Source organism: Dromiciops gliroides, chromosome 4 (assembly GCF_019393635.1).
Source record: "Dromiciops gliroides isolate mDroGli1 chromosome 4, mDroGli1.pri, whole genome shotgun sequence".
Lineage (NCBI taxonomy): Eukaryota > Metazoa > Chordata > Mammalia > Microbiotheria > Microbiotheriidae > Dromiciops > Dromiciops gliroides.
Genome location: NC_057864.1, coordinates 143,382,554 through 143,404,332, shown reverse-complemented (window position 1 = coordinate 143,404,332; position 21,779 = coordinate 143,382,554). Strand labels below are relative to the sequence as shown.

The 21,779-nt window shown below is 37.9% G+C and overlaps 1 protein-coding gene across 1 annotated transcript in view; it reads right to left on the bottom strand.

The window, feature by feature from the left end:
* NID1 (nidogen 1) overlaps positions 1-21,779 on the bottom strand; it is a 117,454-nt gene that overhangs the window by 52,284 nt on the left and 43,391 nt on the right. The window contains exons 8-10 of the mRNA XM_044003038.1: positions 21,191-21,436; positions 20,476-20,619; positions 2,089-2,214 (exon numbers count right to left, since the gene is read on the bottom strand). Coding sequence (XP_043858973.1) covers positions 2,089-2,214; positions 20,476-20,619; positions 21,191-21,436 — 516 coding nt within the window. The remainder of the gene's footprint in view (positions 1-2,088; positions 2,215-20,475; positions 20,620-21,190; positions 21,437-21,779) is intronic.

Sequence of the window (21,779 nt, the reverse complement as noted above, 5' to 3'; positions counted from 1 at the left end):
GAATAGGGTGGGAAGCACAAGAGATAAACTTTCCTCTATTTCATCATCATTGTAGTTAAGGCTGGCCTAATTCCTACCCTCCCTCCCTCCAATCACATTACGCAACTGATGCTTTCAAATGAACCATGATAGTTCGGAGCTTTGCTATCAGTGAACAGAGAAAAAGGAAAACTGATAGAAAAGGCAAAGCAAGACAACACTCAAAAGCAGCTATTTCCATAATAGAAAAAAAAACTAGCACAAAAAGGTACATATACAATAGATGGAAATATATGTGTATATGTCTTTGTACATATGTATATATATATGCACATGCATGTGTGCATGTATCATATTGCACATATACATAAAGCCCCAAGTCCTGGAGAGTTAAACATAGTCACCTTTGCTATTAACAGGAAGCATGTCTGGCTTCCTCAACTCTGCATATTTCTTCATCCAGCTCAAACCCATCTTTTCTGATCTCAAGCAAGAGCATTCCTATCAATTAAGTGAAGAAGCAAAATTCACTGATAAATTCCCTTAAAAGAGCTTTATATTGCTAGTTTCCTTTCTTCTTAATGAATCTGAAGGGATGCACAAAAGGGGTTTAAAAATAAAAAGGGGGGCAGCAGTGGATAAAGCACTGGCCCTGGATTCAGGAGGACCTGAGTTCAAATCCTGCCTCAGACATGACACTTACTAGCTGTGTGACCCTGGGCAAGTCATTTAACCCTCATTACTCCACAAAAACTAAACAAAACAAAAGGATGATTTGCTGGGAGTTGGAAAGAAGAGAGATATGGGGTTGTAATTGTTTCTGTTAATTTTTTTTAACTGAAGGATTAGTTGAAATAGACAGTGTCTAAACCATTAGATTACTGAGATGGTCTTTTCTTCATGGACCTCAGAGAAGATTACATATAGTATCACAACACTGATCTTTATTTATGATATGTGGTATAGCAAATAGAATGCTGGGCTTGCAGTCAGGAAAGACATGAGGTTTGAATTCCACCTGGGACAGTCACCACCTGCAGGACCTCGGGAAAGTCACTTAACTCAAGACCCTGGGAGTTACTTAACCCTTTCTGAGCCTCAGCTTTCTCATTTATAACATAGGGATAATAATAGCATATAACTCATAGGGAAGCTATGAAAATCAAATAAGATAATGAAAGTAAAGCATCTTACAAACCTTAAAGTGCTATATAAATTTAAGCATTAATGTAGTTTTCATTATCATTACTATACTAGAGGAAACTAAGTACAGTCCTAAGTGTCTTAAGTGAATCAAGGATAGGGTCAGATCCAGAAATCAGACTGAGGCAACAAATTCTTCAAAGTCTCTGCCTATGTACAGTATAAGCCTGGCCGCATTATACACCTACAGAAGGTACTATCATCACACAAAGGGAATTTTCTCACGCATTTAGATTTAAATTTAACTAAATTGTGGGGAAAGAAAACCAAGAAAAATAAATCAATTTTTAATTACAAAAATAGAATTCACCAGGGCTAAAAATCTCAATTTTCTGAGAGGATACGGAGCAGAGGAAAGGGAAGGGCCTGGAAGCACAGATGTTTGGGTCTTGTTCAAAATGAGAACTGCCTGTTCCTTCCCGCCCCCGTGAAACCATCTCACCTCGGGACCTCTGCAAAGCCTCATCCAGGGCTCCAAGACAGAACAAACATAAAGCATATCCGGGTTTGCCAAACAGTGGGGAAAGGACAAAGAGATGGTTCATGGACAGCATAAAAGGCTGAACTGTTTTAAATTTGGGAAGAAGCACTGAGCTCAGATGTCATGTCCAGCACCCTTCCCCCTTTAGACCTGGAGAGCTCCAACAATCTTTGAACTAAAAATTCTTGGAACCAGTGAGACAAAGTATACCCATAGGAATAAAGTAGAAATCTTGGATGAATCTGGGCTCTCTCTCCCCTTCATCATCACCATCTAAAAACATAATTAAACACCTAACAAATAACCAGCTCCCAGCCCACTTCCCTCAATGACGTTACAGAGGCTTTGCTAGTATAAAAACACCACAAAATCTATAAAGAGAATAGAATACATGAAATTCTTTTAAATTTACACTGATAACTTACCCACACACACGCCCTCATCAGAAAACCGATAACCCTCAATACACTCGCAACGGAAGGTCCCTGGTTGGTTATTGCAGATAGCATTGCTTCCACAGGCTGTTGGCTGTTCTGAGCATTCATCAATATCTAGAATAGATATGAAGTTAGATGATTTCATTTTTTTTCCTATCCTGTGATTGTATCAGTGTAACTCTCCATTAAAGAATCTTTCTACCAATGAAGATCTGCAATTCATCTGAAATTTATAGTCTTGAAGATTTGCCTGGGTCAGGCAGAGGTTATGAAAGTTGTTCATACAATGAACTGGATTTTTATTGCAGGGAGGGAGTGGAGGGAGGAAATTAAGATTAAATTACTTGCACAGGGTAATACAGGTAGTAAGTGTCTGAGGCCAGATTTGAACTCAGGTCCTCATGATTCTGAAGATGATGCTCTAACCACTGTGCCAACTAACTGCCCCAAAAGAATTGGAAATTGAGGAGATACCCATCAATTGGGGAATGGCTGAAGTTTGTGATGGCAATTGAATAATATTGTGCTATAAGAAATGTTGAGGAAGAGGATTTCAGAAGAACCTGGGAAGACTTACGTAAACTGAAACAAAATGAAGTGAACAGAACTAGAACTTTGTACACAGTAACACCAGTATTATACAATGATCAACTGTGAATGACTTAGTTATTCCCAATAATATGATGATCTAGGACAGTTCTGAAGAACTTAGGCTGAAAATTGCTATCTACCTCCAGAGAAAGAACTAATAGAATATGAACACAGATCAAAGTGTACTCTTTTTTTTTTTTTGCCTAATTCTCCTTGTGTGTTTTTTATCTGTTTTTTCTTGCAACATGGCTAATATGGAACTCTGTTTTGCATGACTGCATACATATAATTTGTATCTAATTGCTTGCTATCTCAAGGTGGGGGTAGGGGAGGCAGATAGTGAGAGAACTGGGAACTTAAAAATTTTTAAAAACGAAAGTTAAAAATTGTGTTTAGATGTAATTTGAAAAAAATATATAAAAATTTTCACATTAAAAAAAAGTAAGGAAGTTGCCCGTGTCCACTTGGCTACTGGGGTCAGAGGCAAGTCACCAACCCAAGACTTCCTGATTCTAAGGCTGGCCTTTAGCCACCAGGCCATTCTACTTCTCTTTTCATAATGCTGTTATTATTGCTATTCAGGATACAATAATGACAACAATAGCATCACAGCTTTAGAGTTGTAACATTTAGGTTTCATTTAGTTTAACCCCCCTGATTTTATAGAAGAAGAGACTTGGGCCCAGAGAAGGTAAGTGACTTGGCCAAGTGACATGGTAGTAAGGAGAAAAGGGAGGATTCGAACACAGGTTCTCAGGCTCCAAACCTAGCACTCCTTCAATGGTCCCAGACTTCCTTTTCTACCAAAGTCCTCCTGTGATGCAACCTTGTAGCATGAGGGATATTTACAAAAGCATGGGAAGAAAAGTTATGGTAGGCCTGAGCAAGCTAGAAAGGTTTCAAGGATGTGCCCACTGATAGACTATGGGTGTTATCCAAAACCCAGCATGGCTAAGATTCTGAGAGGCTTCTCACTAGAAGGTTGGCCACCAGGTGATGACTTCACAGCAATTCATTAAACTATGTCCTAAAGTATTGAGAGATTGTGACCTACGCAAGAGAAATTACCCACCCAGAGAAAATGAAAAATAATTTAGTTTCTAATAAAATAATCATAATAGTTTGCATTCATATAGTGTTTACCATTTACAATGTGCTTTCTATTAATCAGTATTTGTTCTTTATAACTAGGTAACATGAGTATTATTATTCCCCATTTAACAGAAAAGGAAATTGAGAAGAATAAGTGAGGTGGCTTATTCTAGGTCATTGAAATCTCAGTGACATCCTCAACTTCTCACTCACACTCACCCCACGCTTCCAATTTGTTGCCAAATTTTAATATTGTTATTTTTTTGTGGGGCAGTGAGGGTTAAGTGACTTGCCCAGGGTCACACAGCTAGTATCAAGTGTCTGAGGCCTGATTTGAACTCAGGTCCTCCTGAATCCAGAGCTGGTGTTTTATCCACTGTGCCACCTAGCCGCCCTAATATTGTTATTTTTATAACTCTCCTATATCTCTCCTCCTTTCTACTCACATAGATACTCCCCCTTTTACAAGCCCTCATCACCTCTTACCTGGTCTATTGCAAAAGCTTTTTGGGTGAGTTCAAATTCAATCTCAACAAACATTGGTGTAAGGCACTTTTAGTGAGAGTGTATTGTGTCTTAAAATTGCGCATTAGGAAAATGCACCTTCTTTGAAGAGGTGGAAACAAGGTAATAGCAAAGGAGGGAACAAACATTTATTAAGCACCTACTATGTGTCAGGCACTGTGCTGACTTTTTTTGTATATCATCTCATTTAATCCTCACAACAACCCTGGGAAGTAGATGTTGTTATTATCCCCATTTTACAGATGAATAAACTGAGGCAGACAGAAGTTAAGTGACTTTCCCTGGGTCACATAAGCTAGGCCAAATTTGAATTGAGGTCTTCCTGACTCCAGGCCCAGTGCTCTATCCACTGTGCCACCTAGTTGCCACGAGGCATAATTGAACCTAATTTAGGTGTCTGGTAAAGTTAGACTAGACTTGATACTTTAATTTTCTGTTTATAAATGATGCTACTTTTCTCCAATTATCAATTCAAGGATGAAAAATGTTGATTTCATAGATTTAGATTCATGCTGAAATGAACAATCCACAAATTTGACCAATTGTAAACTTGGACAGGAAAATGAACTAGGTGACCCAAAAGAGGACATCTCCTCACTCTCTTTTTTTTCTTTTAAAAAATATTTATTTAATATTTTATTTCCCCCCAATTATACATAACAACAATTTTTAACATTTGTTTTTTGGAATTTTGAGTTCCAAATACTTTCCTTCCCTCTCTCCCCTCCTCCTTCATTGAGAAGGCAAGTAATTTGATATAGTTTATACATATGCAGTCATGTAAAATATATTTTTATATTAGTCATATTGTAAAAAAACCCACACACTCTCCCCAAAAAACACCCAAGAAAAAAAAGTAGTAAAAAAAAAGTATGCTTTTATCTGCATTCAGACTCCATCTGTTCTTTCTCTGAAAGTGGATAACATTTTTCATCATAAATCCTTCAGAATTGTCTTGGATCATGGTATTGCTGAGAATAGCTAAATCATTCACAGTTGATCATACAATGTTGCTGTTACTGTGTATAATGTTCTCCTGGTTCTGCTCATTTCACTTTGCATCAGTTTATGTCTCTCCAGGTTTTCCTGAGTATCCTGCTCATAGTTTCTTAAAGTCCAATAGCATTCCATCATGATTGTATACCACAACTTGTTCATCTATTCTCCAATTGAGGGCATCCCCTCAATTTCCAATTCCTTGCCATCACTAAAAGAGCTGCTATAAATATTTTTGTATGCATAAGTCTATTTTCTTTTAGGTTTTTTAAAAAATCACTTTTTAGATACAGACTTAGTAGTGGTTTTGCTGGGTCAAAGAGTATGTATGGTTTTATAGTACTTTGGGGATAATTCCAAATTGTACTCCAGAATGGGTAGATCAGTTCACAACTCCATCAACAATGCACTAGTCCCTCAATTATCCCACATTCCCTCCAATATTTGTCATTTTCCTTTTCTGTCATATTAGCCAATCTGATAGGTGTGGTGTGGTACCTCAGAGTTGTTTTGATTCGCATTTCTCTAATCAATAGTGACTTAGAGCATTTTTATATGTCTATAAATAGCTTTGATTACTTCATCTAAAAACTGACTGTTCATATCATTTGACCATTTACTGATTGGAAATGGCTCTTATTTTTATAAATTTGACTCAGTTCTCTATATATTTGAGAGATGAGGCCTTTATCAGAGATACTTGCTGTAAACATTTGTTCAATTATAACTGTATATTTCCCTCTATCCTGTTTTCTCCACTGTTTATCCCAATCCTCTCTCCTTTCACCCTGTCTGTACTCAAAAGTGTTTTGCTTCTGACTCCTGTCTCCCCCAATCTTCCCTACCTTCTATCAGTTCCGACTTTCTCTTATCCCTTTCCCCTCCTACTTTCCTATAGGATAAGATAGATCCCTATACCCAACTGAGTGTGCATATGTTACTCACTCTTCGAATGAAAGTAAGGTTCAAGCAGTCCCCTCACCTCTCCATTTACCCCCTCCACTGTAAAAGCTGTTTCAGACCTCTTTTATGTCAGATAATTTACTCCATTCTACCTCTCCCTTTCTACTTCTCCCAGTGCATTTCTCTTTCTCACTCCTTAATTTTATTTTTTTTCTCTCTCATTCTATCATATTCAATTCACACCCATGTTCTCTCTCTACATATATTTCTTCTAATTGTCCTAATAATGAGAAAGTTCTTAGGAGTTACAAATATCATCTTCCCATGTAAGAATATTAACAGTTTAACCTTATGCATTTTTGTGATTTCTCATTTGTTTACCTTTTTATGCCTTTCACATTATTTGAAAGTCAAGTTTTCTATTCAGCTCTGGTCTTTTCATCAGGAATACTTAAAAGTCCTCATTCCCCTCTGAAGGATTATACTCAGATTTGCTGAGTAGGTTATTCTTGGTTGTAATCCTAGCAATTTAGTCTTCCAGAATATCATATTCCAAGCCCTCTTATCCTTTCTTGTAGAAGCTGCTATATCTTGTATTATCCTGACTATGGCTCTATGATATTTGAATTGAGGTGGGGTTTTTTTGTTTGTTCCTGGCTATTTTCAATATTTTCTCCTTAACCTGGGATTTGGGGAACTTAGCTATAATATTCCTAGGAGTTTGCATTTTGGGATCTCTTTCAGGAAGTTATCGGTGAATCCTTTCCATTTCTATTTCACCCTCTGCTTCTAGAATATCATAGAAGTTTTCCTTGATAATTTCTTAAAAGATGATATCTAGGCTTTTGTTTTTAATTGTGACTTTTAAGTAGTCCAGTAATTCTTAAATTCTCTCTCCTGGATCTATTTTCCAGGTCATTTATTTTTCCAATGAGGTATTTTACATTTTCTTCTGTTTTTTTTTTCCATTTTAAAAAATTTTGTTTTTTTCTTGATGTCTCATGAATAACTAAGCTTTCATCTGCCCACTTCTAATTTTTAAGGAATTATTTTCTTCAGTGAGCTTTTGTGTCTCCTTTTCTATTTGGCCAATACTACTTTTTAAAGAATTATTTTCTTCAGTGGATTTTTGTGCCTTTTACTTTTTGGCCTATTTTTTAAAAGTTGTTATTTTCTTCAGTATTTTTTTTGCCTCCTTTACCAAGCTGTTGACTCTTTTTTCATGATTTTCTTGCATCACTTTCATTTCTTTTCCTAATTTATCTTCTACCACTCTTATTTGATTTTTAAAATCCCTTTTGAGCTCTTTCAAGAATTCTTTTTGGGCCCAAGACCAATTCACATTTTTTGAGGCTTCAGATATAGCAGTTTTGAGGTTGTTATTTTCTTCTGAGTTTGTATTTTGATCTTCCTTGTCACCATAGTAACTTTCTATGGTTAGGTCCTCTTTTTTTGTTTGTTTGCTAACTTTTCCAGTCAATTTCTTGACTTTTAGCTTTATGTTAAAGTGGGGCTCTACTCCTGGGGTGGAGAGGGCACTGTCCCAAGGTTCAGGCTTTTGCTCTCAATGCTAGTTCTGTTGGTCTACAAGTTTTCAGTTCTTCCAAGGTGGCACAATCTAAGGAGATGTGTGTTTACTATTCTCCTGGCCTGTGCTCTGGTCTGTAAGTATACAAGCACTGGAACTGTAACCAGGGTCCCTATTCCCCTGTGGCTACAAGTTCTGGTGTACCAGTGCTCCTCCTCACCCTGGACTGTAACCTGGATTCATACATGTGCAATTCAATAGAGTCTTGCCCCCAGTGCCAGCAAAGGGACCCCTGTAATCTCCTTCTGAACACTTGCCTGACCCCCTTACCATCTGTGGGCCAAGAGCTCTGGAAGCCACAGCTGCTACCACTGATTCAGTCACCTGTAAAGCTGTCTACCGGTTTGCTGGGGCCCAGTCTACGTTGGTGTAGTCTGCCCTAGATTACACTCCCCTCTTACCTCAGTGCAACAGACCTTTCCTGCTGACCTTCTAGGTTCTCTTGGACTGGAAAATTGTTTCACCCTGTCCTTTATGTGCATTCTGTCACTCCAGAATTCATTTTGGGGTGTTATTCCAAGTTGCTTGGTGGGAAATTTGGGAGAGCTCAGGTGATTCCCTGCCTTTTCTCTGCCATCTTGGCTCTGAAATTTCTAACAGTCTGAGGTTGATAGGCAGGACTACTAGCTGAGTATATACTCTATCTTTTCAAATACCTTAAAGTAGGCCTTTGGTGTTAAGGGGGAAAAATAACTCCTATAACAAAGCATACATACATAGTTTAATCAGTTGTTTTATTTCTTGGATGAGTGTTATCCAGGTCTAATAGATGCCACATAAGGCAAGGAAAAGACCCCACACAAATCTGTTTGCAGTATTTTTTGCTGCATCAGCCCTATAAAGTATTTCACAGTGAGGCAAAAGCCCAAGCCAAATTGTTTTGCTCTGTAAAGTACACAGTGAGAATCAGAATCCTGTGAAATACTTAAAATACATGCTCTCAGACAAAAAGAATGTGTTGTGCATAGTTGGAGGGTCATGAAACAAAGCTGCTCAAAAAAAAAAAATAATAATAGTCCTAACTATAAGCTGTATCTTAACAATGATATTCCACAAATGTGGGTTTCATAACCAAGTCTAGGGCACCAGCTGCTGACTCTGCTGCTAGACACACGGTTGGAATTCATTTGGGGATTCATTCTACTTTCTGTACCACTGAATTTTGGAGAAAATTCCAGACCCAGATGTTTCTCTGGACCCTTTGTACAGAATGTAGAATTTTAAAAATTCAAACCCTGGCCCTGACAACTACTAACTGTGTAAATTGAGGCAAATCACTTAATCTCTAGTCTTAATTTACCGTCGTTTTTTTAAAAATGGGATTAAAATTAAGTAGCTAGGTGATGCAGTGGATAGAAAAACAGGACCTAGAGTCAACGATACTCAAATTCAAATCCACCCTCAGGTACTTACTAACTATGTGACCCCAGGCAAGTCAGTGAACCACTGCCTGCCTCAGTTTCCTCATCTATAAAATAGGGAGAAAAATATTACCTACTCCCCAAGATTGTTGTGAGGGCAAAATGAGATAATATGTATAGAGTTCTTTGCAGACCTTAAAGCACTTGTACAAATTATGCATATTATTTGTCTTGCCTACTTTACAGGGTAGGTGAACATGCCCTGCACTTTTCTACTTTTATCATCTTGCTCATGCTATTCCCTATTCCTGGAATGTCTTCCCTCTTCATGTTTGCCTATTGAATTACTACCAGTCTATTCCCTCCTCTAACCTCACATAGCAATTCATTTTGCACTTTATTGCACTTATATGTCATGATTGATCTTTTATATGACTCATTCCCCTGTACTTTAAGGTTCTTGAAGGTTCGCACCATGCCTCATCTTTGTATCTTCCTTTGTACTTAACATAATATGCTTCATGTAAGTTAGTATTTAATCAATATTTGTTGAATTAAACTGAACAAGGCTCAATACTCTTAGTAGTATTGAGTAATATGAAACATTCCTTTCATCCTAAAGGTTCTTCAAATGCTTTGTTATTAATGTATCCACATAACTTAATCTCCATGGGTACTTCCTCCAAAAACCTATTTATCTATCCTTATCCCATAGGACTCTTGTTAGTTTCTTATCCTCTACGTGATTTGACATTGAATGACTACCAATCTAGCATGGTGGGCTGTCTATCAATCATCTATCCCTCTCACTATATAACCAGCCCATTTCCTTTTGGCTTCTCTAGTATAATTCTTAAAAATTTTAATTTTGTTGTTCAATTAACAAGCATCTTTTTCTCTCTCCCACCTCACCAGACCCAGTTTTAAAGAAAAGAAAAATAAAAGTCTTGTAACAAATACATATAATCAGTTAAAACAAATGCCTATATTTGGTACATCAAAAAATGTGTCTGATTCTGAATCTTAAGTCCACCAATATGTCAAAAGGTAGGTAGCATGCTACATCATTGATTCTCATGCTAGTTATTAAATTGATTAGAGTTCTTAGATCCTTCAAAGTTTTTTGCCTTTACAATGTTATTGTTATTTTACAAATTGTTCTGGTTCTCCTTACTTCAATATGTATCAGTCCATTCAAATCTTCCCAGGTTTCTCTGAAACCATCTATTTCCTCATTTCTTATGGCATAATGGTATTCCATTCCATTCAAATGTCATGGGCTTTTTTGTGGGGCAATGAGGGTTAAGTGACTTGCCCAGGGTCACATAGCTAGTAAGTGTCAAGTGTCTGAGGTCAGATTTGAACTCAGGTCCTCCTGAATCCAGGGTCGGTGCTTTATCCACTGCGCCACCTAGCTGCCCCCAAATGGCATACTTTTTTTCAGGTATTCTCCAATTGATAGACACTCCATGGTATTAGAAGGTATTTTATATCATCTGTAGTTATTTTTAAAGGAATTTATATCATTTTCTGCTAGATTTTATTGGTAATTTATAAAAATGTTTATATTTATGTAAATTTACCTCATATCTTATGATAAAGTTATTGCTTAAATGAAATTTTAGTTGACTCTCTAGGATTTTCTAAGTAAATCACCTCATCATTTGCAAAACAATAATTTTGTGTCCTTTTCCCCTATATTTATTTCCTGTTTCTTTTTCTTCTTGTTAATATAGTGGGTATTTCTAGCACTACATCAAATAGTAGTGATAATGGCCATCCTTGTTTAATGCCTGATCTTATTGGAAAGGCCTCAAATTTAATCCCATTACATATATTACTGGCTCTTGGTTTTAAATAAAATAGTTTGTTATATTAAAGAAATATTAATTTATTTCTTCATATTTAATAGAAATTTTATATCTTGGCAAAAACTATTATTTATTGATATAATAACATGATTTTTTTCTTCTCAAAAGACATTATACTTGAAATTTTCATATTATTGAACCAACACTGTGTTACTTGTATAAATCCATCCTGGTCATAGTATATATTCTTTGTGATGCATTGCTGTAGTCTCTTTGCTAATATTTTATTTAAATGTTTTTGCATCAATGTTCATTAGGGATATCGGTCTATAATTTACATTCTTCTGGCTCTCCCTAGTTTAGGTTTGAAGAACATATTTGTATGAGAGAAGGAATTTAGTAGTATCTCCTTTTCCTGGTTTTATAAACAGTTTATGTAATATTGAGATTAATTGTGCTTTCAATGTTTAATTTGTTGTTCAGTAATGTCCAACTCTTCATGACCCCATTTGGGATTTTCTTGGCAAAGATACCTGGAGTGGTTTCCCATTTTCTTCTCCAGTTTATCTTACGGACAAGGGTTAAGTGGCTTGTCCAGGATCTCACAATTGGTAAATGTTTGGGACCAAATTTGAACTCAAGAAAATGAGTCTTCCTGACTTCAGACCTGGCACATAATTCACTGTGCCACCTAGCTGCCCAGTGCCATTTTTTGTTGTTGTTGTTGTTAATCTTTCCATCCTTCATTCATGTAAACATGTGCAATTATGTAAAATATTACCATATTTGTCATTTTGCATAAAAAGACTTGACTAAAAGAAAGAAAGTGGGAAAATAACATGCTTCAGCCTGTGTTCAATCAATATCAGTTCTTTCTTTGGATATGGATAGTATGCTTTATCGTTAGTTCTTTGTGATTGTCTTAGATATTTGCATTGTTGAGAATAGTTAAGTCATTCACAGTTCTTCATGGAATAATATTGCTGTCACTGTGCACAACGTTCTCCTGGTTCTGCTCATGTCACTATACATCAGTTCATGCACCATTTCTTTTGAGATCACCAGAACAGGAGACAGCTAGGTGGCATAGTGGATAAAGCACCGGCCCTGGATTCAGGAGGACCTGAGTTCAAAGCCAGCCTCAGACACTTGACACTTACTAGCTGTGTGACCCTGGGCAAGTCACTTAACCCTCACTGCCCTCCCCCACCCCCCAAAAAAGAAAGAGATCACAAGAACATAAAAAGTATTCTGTTTATTTTAGATCTCTTTATAGTCCCTGATAAAATTAGAGTTTGGGGAGCACACTCAAATCAGTTTCCCCTATTAGAAGAGAAACATTGTATTCTTATATTGTCCTGTGTGATTGTGCACTTCTGTTTACCTTTTGTGGGGGTAGCTATGTGGTATAAAAATGAGCTAGAGAAGGAAATGGCAAACCAATACAGGATAATTTCCAAGAAAAGCCTAAATTGGCTCACAAAGAGTTAAACATGACTAAAAAATGATTTACAACATTTGTCTTCTTATGTTTCCTTTGATTCCTGTGTTTGTATTTCAAAGTTTCTACAGAGATTTGGTCTTTTCATCAGGCATGCTAGTGATTCCTTCTACTTCATTTGCTATTTTTTATTCTGGTAAAAATACTTTTGGTTGTACACCTATCTTTTGCCTTTTGGAACATCATATTCCAAGCTTTCCATTCCTTTTATTGTAGTAGGTGATAAATCTTGTATGTTCCTGACAATGGCTCCTTGATGCTTTAATTATTTCTTTCTGGATGTTCACCAAATGTTCTTTGTCCTGGAAGCTCTGAATTTTGACTATGTCATTCCTTGGAATTCTAATTTGGGGGTTTCTTTCATGAGGTTAACTGGTAGATTCTTTCCATTTTCACTTTGCTCACTGATTCTAACAGATCTGTGTAATTTTCTCATCGTTTCTTGAACTATGGCATATTCGTTCTTCTTTTGGTCATGACTTTCAGGTTATCTAGTGATTCTAAAATTTTCTTTTCCCTAAATCTCTTTTCTGGGTTAGTTGGGAGGTTTTTTTCCCCCTATAAGATACCTTACATTTTCTTCTTTTCTTTTTTAGTCTTTTGATTTTTGTCTTGATATTTCTTTTTGTCTCATAGCATCATTAATTTCTATTTGGCCCATTCTAATTTTTAGAGAGGGAAATCTGTTGTTTGGGTAAAGTTTTGTGCCTCTGGCATTAAACTGTTAATTCTCTAAGACTTTCCTCCATAATTCTCATTCCTTTTACAAGTCTTTCCTCTAGCTCTTCACCTAATTCATAATATTATTATTCTCTTTCAAATCTTGTTTCATTTCTTCCATGAATCCCAGTTGGCCTTGTGGCCAAGTTGTATTTTTCTTTGAGGCACTGCTTGTTGATATTTTAGAGATACTTTCTTCTAAGTTTGAGGTTTGGATGTTCCTGGTACAATAAAATCTTTATTGTAGATCTCTCTCTCTCTCTTTCTCTAATTATTCAAGGTCCAATTCCTAAATGCTTTGTTTTAGATCTAGATTCTGCACATTTTTGAAAGGAATATTGGGGGTTGTTAGGTTCTGTTTTGTATTTTTTGGAGTCCTGCTAGTATTTTCTTTAGCTATCTAGTGCTGTGTTTTTCAAAGATCTCAGGAGCAGTTCGGGATGGAGATGTGCAAACTTTCAGTAATCTATGAGTGTTCTAATCAGACCTCTTGGTCTGAGCTTTTCAAGTTCCTGACACCATTTTAAGTCTGTGTGATATAACTATAGGTTTGTTCCTCATTAGAAATCCAGTAGATAACTAGGGCCCCATTCCCTGTTGGCTAGCTAAAATGCTCTACAAATTCGAAATGACAAAACTACAGGCTCCCCCTTGGTCTGAGCTCCTTGCCCAGGTCACATAGCTGCAGTCCTCAGCCAGGTTAGGGGCTAAGTCTGTAACCTCACTCCACGATCAGTGCCACATGGCTGCTGCTTGTTTCTATCCCTGCTTCTTGAGCTGTACACAGACTACAGACAGACAAATCTGAGCTAGATCTCTTAGATCTAGATTATCCTGGAATACAACAGATCAGCCTCATACCAAGGCATAGATCTCCTAATTCTGACTGTGTTAGTGGTACACAGATGCAGGCTGGCTCTTATTCCTGTTCCCTACAATCAGGCCCATATCTTTGCTGGATCCACAACTACTTCTTGCCTTGGAACAAAGCTACTGGTCAGCCCTGGGCTTAGCCACAGATCCACTCCTAAAATCCATAGTCTGACTCTGGGTCAGAGAAACACAGCTACTACCTGATTTCTGTTCCTGCTTCCTGGGCTGAAAAAAAAATTCACTGTGGATTCACTCCTTGGATTTCTACATTACTCAATCTGGTGCTCTTATTAAATATTAAGAAATATTAAGAACCCTTGTTTTAAGGCAACATTTTCCTCTACAAGCTCAATGCATTTTAAAAAATTAACAAATCATAAATACCATGGATAGAATTTGGATTCTATTCATCTTTGGGTCTGCTATCTGATTTAGTTTCTAGGCTGATTTGATATTTCATTTGCATTGACTAAACTTCCTTAGTGAATGGTGGTAGTCTGTTTTAGTATCCTTAAAATTCTTTTATACATTTTCTACTTTCTCACCTCATTCAAATAGGCCAGTTTTAATTTGCCTCAATTTCACACCATGTCTTCTCCTTTTTTATTCTTTCTATTAATTTTGCATTGATTTTGCTAAATGTTCTAACAAGTGGTCTGACACCACATTGAACTGTTAATTCAAAAGTCACTTCTATCTGCATAACCAGTTATTTCCTATCTGTTAAAATATAATCAGGTGATCAACTGTGATAGACTTAACTCTTCCCAGCAATACAATGATCCATATCAATGCCAAAAGACTTATGGTGGGGGCAGCTAAGTGGTGCGGTGGATAGAGCACCAGCCCTGGAGTCAGGAGGACCTGAGTTCAAATCCGGCCTCAAACACTTAACACTTACTAGCTGTGTGACCCTGGGCAAGTCACTTAACCCCACTTGCCTCACCAAAAAAAAAAAAATTCTAATATGGGAGAAGAAACAAGTCCCTTCAAAGACTTAACAACTTTAAAGAATCCTGGGAAAGTTAAGTAAGAAAAAGAGTTCCAAGGGGCAGCTAGGTGGCGTTGTGGATAAAGCACCGGCCCTGGATTCAGGAATACCTGAGTTCAAATCTGGCCTCAGACACTTAACACTTACTAGCTGTGTGACCCTGGGCAAAAAACAAACAAACAAAAAAAAAGAGTTCCTGAATTGTTAAAAAAAAAAAAAAGACTTATGGTGAAAAATGGTCTCCACAATGAGGAAAAAAAACTATGGAGTCTGAATGCAGATTGAAATATACTATTTTCACTTTTGTTGTTGCCTTTTTGTTATTGTTCTTGTTTATTCTTTCTTACTTTTTTCCCCTTTGGTTATGATTCTTTTCTTATAATGTGACTAATGTGGAAATATGTTTAACATGATTTAAATGTATAACCTATATCATATTGCCTCCTGGCCTCAGGAAGGGGGAGGAAAGGGAAGGTGGAAGAAAAATTTGGAATGCAAAAAAATATCTTTACATGTAATTGGAAAAAAAAATTTTTAAACAAATCAAATCAAAAAATATAATCAGGTTCATTCTTTGTAATATGACTTAGTAGTTAACAACTCTAGAGCCTCTTCTTGAAAAAAATATTCATGACAAAGGCATGAGGCTTCTGTGTAGTGTATGAGTCTTTGGCCTCTCTCATTTCTTACCGCTGAAGCTTAATTTCATGGAAGGTCTTATTCAATTATCCTTAAAATTTCTCTAGAATTTCATCCTCTGCCATCAAAATTGCTACAGAAGGTATCATTATTTTTAAGATAATTAAAAAAAAATACTTATCATGAGCATTGCAATCCAAGAACAAATATACTACAAAATGTTGTTTCTTGTTGCTTTTGGAAGCATGCTAAGACCAGCTCCACCTACTTCATTTGCCTCTCCAAGTATAATCTGTGAGCCATCTTTCTGTTTACCTGCAACTTCCTTTTATCTTCTGATTTCACTTACAGCAAGAACATTAAGATGGATATATTTCCATTCTTTCCATGAGTATGTCCACAGGGGACAACGATCTTACATTTAGCATATCAACAAGTAAATTAATGTTTATAGAGGATGTAGAAACTATGTGAGTCTTAGCACCCTTTGTCTCCTTTTCCACCATTCTTCAATTATCATTGCAGAAACAGAAGAGAGTCTCACAGAACCAAAGGTCATTTCTTATTTTCTTTCTTTCCTGAGTTATCATAGACAAAAAAATTCATCATATAGTGGTCAGCCTACTAGCAATGAGCTTCTCAGCACTTAGCTAGACTGATCTTCCAAAAAGTAGACATAGTCTGTTGACAGTGCTTATGCTCCATCGGTAGAGCCTTTAAGAATCCCCATGCCATGAGGTATTGGAAAAGGACTAACTGAAATTTGACCTTTTTCAGTTTGAGTCGGCATCTTTTATTATTGCCTCAGTGAAGAGAGAAGAGATAACTCTCTCTCATATTACATATGCTTAAAGTCTATAAAATGAAATTCCCAGTTATCCTTCCTTCTCCAGGAAAATTTTCCCCCTGTTCCTTCTGAAGTTTCTGTGTTCTGAAGGGGCGAGGCCAACCTTCCTTCCTTCCCCCTTTTTTTTTTTTTAGTGAGGCAATTGGGGTTAAGTGACTTGCCCAGGGTCACACAGCTAGTAAGTGTCAAGTGTCTGAGGCCGGATTTGAACTCAGGTACTCCTGACTCCAGGGCCAGTGCTCTATCCACTGCGCCACCTAGCTGCCCCACCTTCCCCTTTTTTTTAGACTTCAAAATCAACCCTCTACTGCTATCTCACCATAGAACTTTTCTTACCACATCAGGCCTCCTCACATCCTACTAGACACGTCCTTTTCACTCTGCTATATTCCTCTTCAAGGCCTACCTTTCTTCTCCCTTTGCTTGAATTCCTCCTGGAGACTCCATTTTGAGAAGAGATCCAGACCAGCCTGCCTTCATTCCTTCCTGCCCCTGTTATTAATTTCTAGACTTTAAGATCATGCCCTCACATCAGGTACTTTCATTTCCCACCCTTCTCTACCCACCCCCTCCAACTTTTCAGCTCCCTTTTAAGATGTAAGGCTTTTGACAACATGGTCTATCTCTCTTTTTATCTGTATTTAAATCCCCAGTGCTTAGCACAGTGGCCAACAGTAAGCACTTAATAAATGCATGTTTACTTTCCTCCTTGTCATAAGCATCACTCCCCAACCAGAAGTAAAATCCTTGACCTACACATTTACTCTTATAATTATAGGTAACCAAGTGGTGCCATGGACAGAGTGATGTCCCCAGAATTAGGAAGATCTGAGTTCAAATCTGGCCTCGGATACTTACTACCTATGTGATTTGGGGCAAGTCATTAGAACTGTCTGCCTCACTTTCCACATCTACAAAATGAGAGGTTGTGAGGATAAAATGGAATAATATTTACAAAAGCATTTTGCATTTAAAATACTATATAAAAGCTAGCAATTATTATTCCTGTTTTTATTTCTACTTTGGTAAGCTTGCTTTCCCCATATTTTATCCATTATATACTTAACTATTTTTGTCCTCTTAAGAAATTATAAACTCTTTTAGGGCTGGAGCTCAGTCTTATAAAACACACACCAAATGCCTTATCCAATGCCATCTATTCTGTGAGCACTGTTTATTTACTAAATAATCCATTTTGAGAAATTCCTAACTTCTGAAGAAACACATGGATGCGTTCTGTCAAGTAGAACTCCTTATGTTGGCACAATTAAAATTATTAGGAAAAGCAGACCATAAAAGGCCCATCTGATGACTGATCAAAGGCAACCCCATTTTGGTCATCGGATTTTATTGTATTAGATCACAGCTGTAGGCATGGAATTTAATGGGCACATCCAGTTGGAAAGGGAAGGCTTAAATCACTCTTAGTGCTATTTCCCCCATCCTTCCCACGTTGGAATAATACATGAAGTGATCTGCTTAATGCAATTTCAGATTAAAGGACTATTGACATAGGGCACTGACACTTGGAGGCATGATTTAGTGGCCCAGAACAATGAACAGCTTGACTAAGAAAATGCCAACATTCCATGATGTTAATAAGCCAGAATGAGAAAATAATGACAGGACAAAAAACAAACTATGTTCATGCCTTCCTACACAATAACTTCCAAAATTTTTTTTTCAAGATGGCCACTGGGGAAAATGAAATTTTTTTTTCAAAAAAGAAAGAAATATTAAGGTAGATAAGTGTCAATATTCCATTTGCATATTGATTTCACAGGATAGGGACTTTCTGACTTGAAAATTAAACATCTATAAGCTAAGGCATCAAAAGTAGATGGATTCCAAAAGGCTTACAGTGTAGGAACTGCAGCTTGGATTTATGCCACACAACATTAACTTCTAGTTTGGCTATTTGAAGGTGAAATCGTCTGGCAGAAAGGCAAAACACATCTGAGTTTAGTTTGGGGAGAATAAATGGGGAATTGAGATTAGGAGGAAATGTGCCCCTGAAAGAGATGACAGCAACTTCCTTATTCCCTTAACTTTTTGATTTATTGATGTTGGATGGCTATGGTTTCATCAACCACACTACAACTTCTATTCCTCAAACTTGGTGTTAGTGTCTGATGAAGGTCAATCAAGAAGATCTAACATGAGGCAGCACGGTACAGTGGGAAGAGCATCAACTCTGGGCATACCTATGCTATTTACTCCCTCTGTGACCTGGATCATATCCATCAACATCTCTTGGCTTCAGTGTTCTCCTCTATAAAATGAAGAGGCTATACTAGATAACCTTTGAGATAACCTCTCTTCCAGTTTTACATCTCTGAACCTAACTGTCCCACTCATATCCATCTTGTTAAATTAATTCCCTCACCTTATCACTGTTAAATCCAAGCATCTCTATTAGGCATTTATCTTATTTGGACTTACCTAGTTCTCTCTGCAAACACTGGGCTAGGCACAATATAATAGATGACTATCAAATTTTGAACCACTCATGTTTAGAGATTCTTGAGGTACTTTTCCCATTCATATGTTAAGAGTTAAGAGCACAAGAGGAAGGTAGGCAGCAGGGCTGAGAGACAGACGGAGGCAGGGGAGGAGGAAGAGAAGAAAGGAGAGAGATTCAGGAGGACCTGAGTTCAAATCCAGCCTCAGACACTTGACACTTACTGGCTGTATGACCCTTGTCAAGTCACTTAACCCTCACTGTCCTGCAAAGAAAGAAAGGAAGGAAGGAAGGAAGGAAGGAAGGAAGGAAGGAAGGAAGGAAGGAAGGAAGGAAGGAAGAAAGGAAGGAAGGAAGGAAGGAAGGAAGGAAGGAAGGAAGGAAGGAAGGAAGGAAGGAAGGAAGGAAGGAAGGAAGGAAGGAAGGAAGGAAGGAAGGAAGGAAGGAAGGAAGGAAGGAAGGAAGGAAGGAAGAAAGAAAGGAAGAAAGAAAGAAAGAAAGAAAGAAAGAAAGAAAGAAAGAAAGAAAGAAAGAAAGAAAGAAAGAAAGAAAGGTGAGAGGGGGAAGAGGAGGAGAGGGAAGGTGAAAGGAGGAGGAGAGGGAGAAAGAACAGAAAAAGGAGCATTCCCCTAATGTCTCCTTGTCCTGCAATATCTAATTTCCTTGACTATTACCTATAGCCTTATCACCCTGGAATATTCCTCCACAAAGCTTTCTCCCTATTCCTATTGGTGAGTTCCTCCTTGGACTTCCATTTTGTGGAGGGGCCCAAACCAGTCAGCCTTCCTTTACCTCCTGGCCCTTTTCCTGATTTTCTGGACTTTAAAACCATCCCCTACCTCACCAGGTACCTTCATCCTCACCTTTACCTCTCTACATGCTTTTCAGCTACCTTTTGTGTGTTATCTTCACCCATTAGAATATAAGCTCCAGGGGCAGCTAGGTGATGCAGTGGAAAAAGCACTGGCCCTGGATTCAGGAGGTCCTGAGTTCAAATGAGGCCTCAGTCACTTGACACTTACTAGCTATGTGACCCTGGGCAAGTCACTTAGCCCCAATTGCCTCACCAAATGTGTGTGTGTGTGTGAACAAGTTGTCCAGATGTGAATTCTTGGTAGAAAACCTTAAGAAGTGATTGTGAGGGGAACCCTTGGAGGTAATTCTGTACCCAAAGTAAGTGACCCTCTGTATCTGGCTCAAGGGATTCTGTGGCTCTGGGTTCTAGTTCCTATAAGCAATCCTAGCATATAGAGACAGTGATGACAAGCCCAAGAAGACATGAATAAATTCATGACACACTTCTGAGTAACTAGGGGTCTCTGCTTAGGAAAGGAGAACATGTAGGAAAAAGCCAATGGATCCTGAACTCAAGTATGATCATAATTAGTGAGAAATGGTAAAATGCTTTTAACCCTTTGTGAATGAGTCTTTAACTTCCCATACCAACTCTTCCTAAGTCAGGACTAATAGACATACCATAGCAAATCTGTCCATCTCCTCGGAAGCCAATGGAGCACTCACAAATGAATTGACTTCCAGGACCCGGACGGCATGCTGCATTCGTGTCACAACCGTGGGTACCCGTGTAGCAAGGATTCTGAAGAGAGTCAGGGGAGCCATCTGAAAAGGGCAGAGATGTTGAAATTAATTTTCTAAGTGTGCCTAAGCACTCAGTGGAATGCCTTTGGCTTTACTCTTGACTTTGAAAAACATGGAGGGTAAATTCTAAATGAATTTCTCATTTCTGCTTCTAAAGCAAGCATATCAATATCTCTTAGATGGAGTACTAGAAGAGGCTAACAGGTGACCCACATTTTAAATTAAGCACTATGCTTTGGTCTTTCCACTGGACCAAAGCAGGGCTTCTTAAATTTTTTCCACTCATGACCCCTTTTCACCCAAGAAAGTGTTATGTGAGATCAGGTATATGGGTATATAAAATAAGTAAACACAACCTTTTACTGTTGCCAGATTTCTTGCAACCCCACGTTCAGTTACATAACCCCATATGGGGTCAAAAGCCACAGTTTAAGAAGTTAGGGGTTAAAGGATGCTTATGTACATACTTCTCCTTTCTAATGAAGACCAAAATCATGCTAGACAACAAGAGTCAAAGAAAGAGCATGGGAAGTCAAAGCATGGATTTAAAACACACACACACACACACACACACAACCACTGCTTTACATACCCCCAATAGGACCAATTGAATTGCTCAAAGCATATCTCAAGATCTTCTCATTCTTATTGTATAGGACAAAAACACTGTCCACAGAAAGTTGCTGGGTGGGAGGAAGAGGCTGTCGAGGATCCTCATGAGTACATTCCTGGAAGGTAATGGTCTGCCTCCACTGGTAAGTGTAGGTATGTGAAGAAGCAATCCCACCCTGAGCAGGTTCAGTCACTTTATACTCCCGGGTGGAAGAGGATGTGATAACTGGAAAAGGCAGAGAGATAGCAAGTCATCAACAGCAAGAAAGGAAATCTTGAAGGTGGTTTAAGAAATGGTACCCCAGGGGGCAGCTAGGTGGTACAGTGGATAGAGCATCGACCCTGGATTCAGGAGTACCTGAGTTCAAATCTGACTTCGGACACTTAACACTTACTAGCTGTGTGACCCTGGGCAAGTCACTTAACCCCAATTGCCTCACTTTAAAAAAAGAAAAGAAAAATGATATACCCCAAGGCCTATTTCAGTGGGCCCAACATTTCCCACCTACAATTCTACCAGATGAGAGACTGGAACAGGTGAATAAAACAACTTTTCCTTTACTGGGACT